The sequence below is a fragment of the Halyomorpha halys genome, unplaced genomic scaffold, assembly GCF_000696795.3.
Source record: "Halyomorpha halys isolate HHAL.00 unplaced genomic scaffold, Hhal_1.1 Scaffold242.1, whole genome shotgun sequence".
NCBI classification, from domain to species: domain Eukaryota; kingdom Metazoa; phylum Arthropoda; class Insecta; order Hemiptera; family Pentatomidae; genus Halyomorpha; species Halyomorpha halys.
The window spans coordinates 124675-127198 of NW_027106343.1; the positions used below are offsets into that span (position 1 = coordinate 124675).

Sequence of the window (2524 nt, forward strand, 5' to 3'; positions counted from 1 at the left end):
AAATCGACCGACCGGAAATGCTATTTTATAGAATCGATTTTCTCGAAAACGATTTTTTTAAAAAAATTTAAAATGCTCTGTTTTTTTTCCGTGTATGTGTGAAGAGCCTGGCACAAAAATGAAAAGTCGTACTAAACTGAAAATACATATTTAAGGATGTAAGAAGGAGAAAGAGGGGGTGATATCTCCCTCCTATCCCTCCCCATGAGGACATGCGAGGGGGGGGATAGGTGTAGATATATGTGGGATCGACTGCAAGTTAATCAGTCAACGACAAAGCGTCAAATCGAATCGCTATCGCTTATCACTCCTCTAACACCATGTCTCTAGAACAGGTTAGTTTATGTCTTACTACTTTCGTTTCCGAACGTTTATTTTAAACTTCATAAAATATTTATTTATTTATTTTTTTATCCTATAGTTAATTTTTTCATAGTTTACAAATTTTCTGACACTAATAACAATACGAGGTAGTCAATTATTTCAAATAAACAAAATTAAATGTACTTTAAAAGAAAGCGCTTCGAAAATTCGACATTTAAGACATTTTTTTTTTTTTTTGAAATTCCTTTTTAATGAGAATTGGATTTTCTTTTTGGTTGGCTTTACAAACATTGTAGGAGTAGATCTTTGGCCGCCCAAACCAGCCTTCTTATCTTGGTGTTATTTAGTTTGCTGCATTCATCTGGTTTTTGGATATGCACATGATCTCTTGCCAAATATAATAGTATTCATTGTTGTGTTAAGGCGTCCTAATGGATTCCTTCGAGCCACATCTTATTCTCTTTAACTTCACATCATGAGATATCTACTGACCAGTCTCTACAAGCAGTCCACTGCTAGTTCTCTTCCATGGGTTAAGGCTCTTATCCCAGATCGCTCCTCGATTCTGCTTTCTAGGGTACCTGCTAGAGCCCAGGTCTCGCAACCGTATATCAGAGCTTCCTTTATCATGGTATTGTACACCCTTAGTTTCAGATTTAATGTCTGGGTCATCTTCCTCTTCTTCCGGTGGCTCGCAGATATCGGGCGGTGAAGCCCTTCCCATTGAGTGGGAACCACCACCTCCTTCCACCCATAAATGAACTCCCTAAAGAAGGGATTATTCTCTTCTTCCTTCAAACTCGAGGCCGAAAATCCCGGTCTTTCTCGACAGCCTGGCTCAGTGTCCTTCCATGGCGGAGCAATCTACAATTACGTGTTCTGTTGTTTCAGGAACTCCGCATGTGGGACACCGGGATTCGATGTTCTTCCCAAAGCTTTGCAGCTTTCCCCTGAACCCATAATGTTCCGTCAGGATCTACGAGACTCAATGATCTGGAAGGACCCAGATCCATATTTTAAATCATATTTAGCCATACCTTAATAACTTTTTATTTTTATTTTATTACGTTATCTATTCTCTTACTTGTTTACATAATTTTAGTTGTTTTTTTTTTAGTCCCGATGAAGCCCTATAAAGTGGGGTGAAACGTTGGCATACAATAGTTTAATTAACTACAATTAGATTTTTTTTTTTCTTGCCCCCTACTATCTTTCTTTCTTTTATATATATTAATTTATTTGTTATAACTTAAATAATTTACAACATTGAAAAGTTTGGACGTGACTATTTCCTAAAAGAAGCCTTCATATGGAATTTGTTTCTTATGATTCATATTTTCAGTTTTTACACTTAGCCTTGAAATATCCTGTAGATGAAAATTAGAGATTAGAAAGACCAAGAGTACACTAAAAATAAAATACATAAGTACTAATATAATACTAAAACACATAAATAACCATACTTTAAAAAAAAAGTTATAAACTTTAAAAACAATACTTTTAGTAAGTCAATAATTTAAAACTACAATATGGCAATCATATTTAAAGAAACAAAATAATCATATCAAACTTGTAACAACTCTAGTATGGTATTAATCCTAACAAACTGAGCTCTTTCCAGCGTAGCCCGTCGTACATGGTTGCTAAGAGCTCTCCAATTAGAGTCTTTTAATAAACGGAGTACTTGTTCTAGAGAGCAGGTCTACTGCCCAAAATATTTTATTCTAAATATTTAGATTTGTATACATGGTCGTACCTTACTTCAGGTATTCCGAATGTTTGTTAAAAATACTATTAAATTAGTCTGGAAAAGGAGTGAAATGTGAGACTTTTCTACTTGTTAATGAGCTCTTAGATTTTATAAGACCAATTAAAAGCCATGGGAGGGCCAATAGGTTAGTATTCTAGTAAAAATTATATAAAGTTAAATAGAGTTATGTATCAGGTGGTCTCATATAATAAATAATAGTGATCACTTATCTGGTGACTGGTTTGGAAGTCAAGATGCCGCGGTTACTTCTGGGTCCTATGGCCGCTTCCCTCGTCCTGGTGTGCGGTGGGTGAAATGGTGAAAACCATGTACTTTTCGCCAGGCTGTGGCGAGGAAGTAGGGGCAAGCCAGGTCCTGGATAGATATGTAGCAGTCAGCGAGCCAGCACGTAGTACCGCTATATCCCACCAGGGGCCAGCACTACAAGCG

The 2524-nt window shown here is 36.5% G+C and overlaps 1 protein-coding gene across 1 annotated transcript in view; it reads left to right on the plus strand.

The window, feature by feature from the left end:
- Positions 1-212: 212 nt before the first annotated feature.
- Positions 213-2524, plus strand: part of LOC106680096 (putative acyl-CoA-binding protein) — an 8813-nt gene continuing 6501 nt past the window's right edge. Inside the window, exon 1 of the mRNA XM_014419584.2 lies at positions 213-335. Coding sequence (XP_014275070.1) covers positions 321-335 — 15 coding nt within the window. The 5' untranslated portion in view covers positions 213-320. The remainder of the gene's footprint in view (positions 336-2524) is intronic.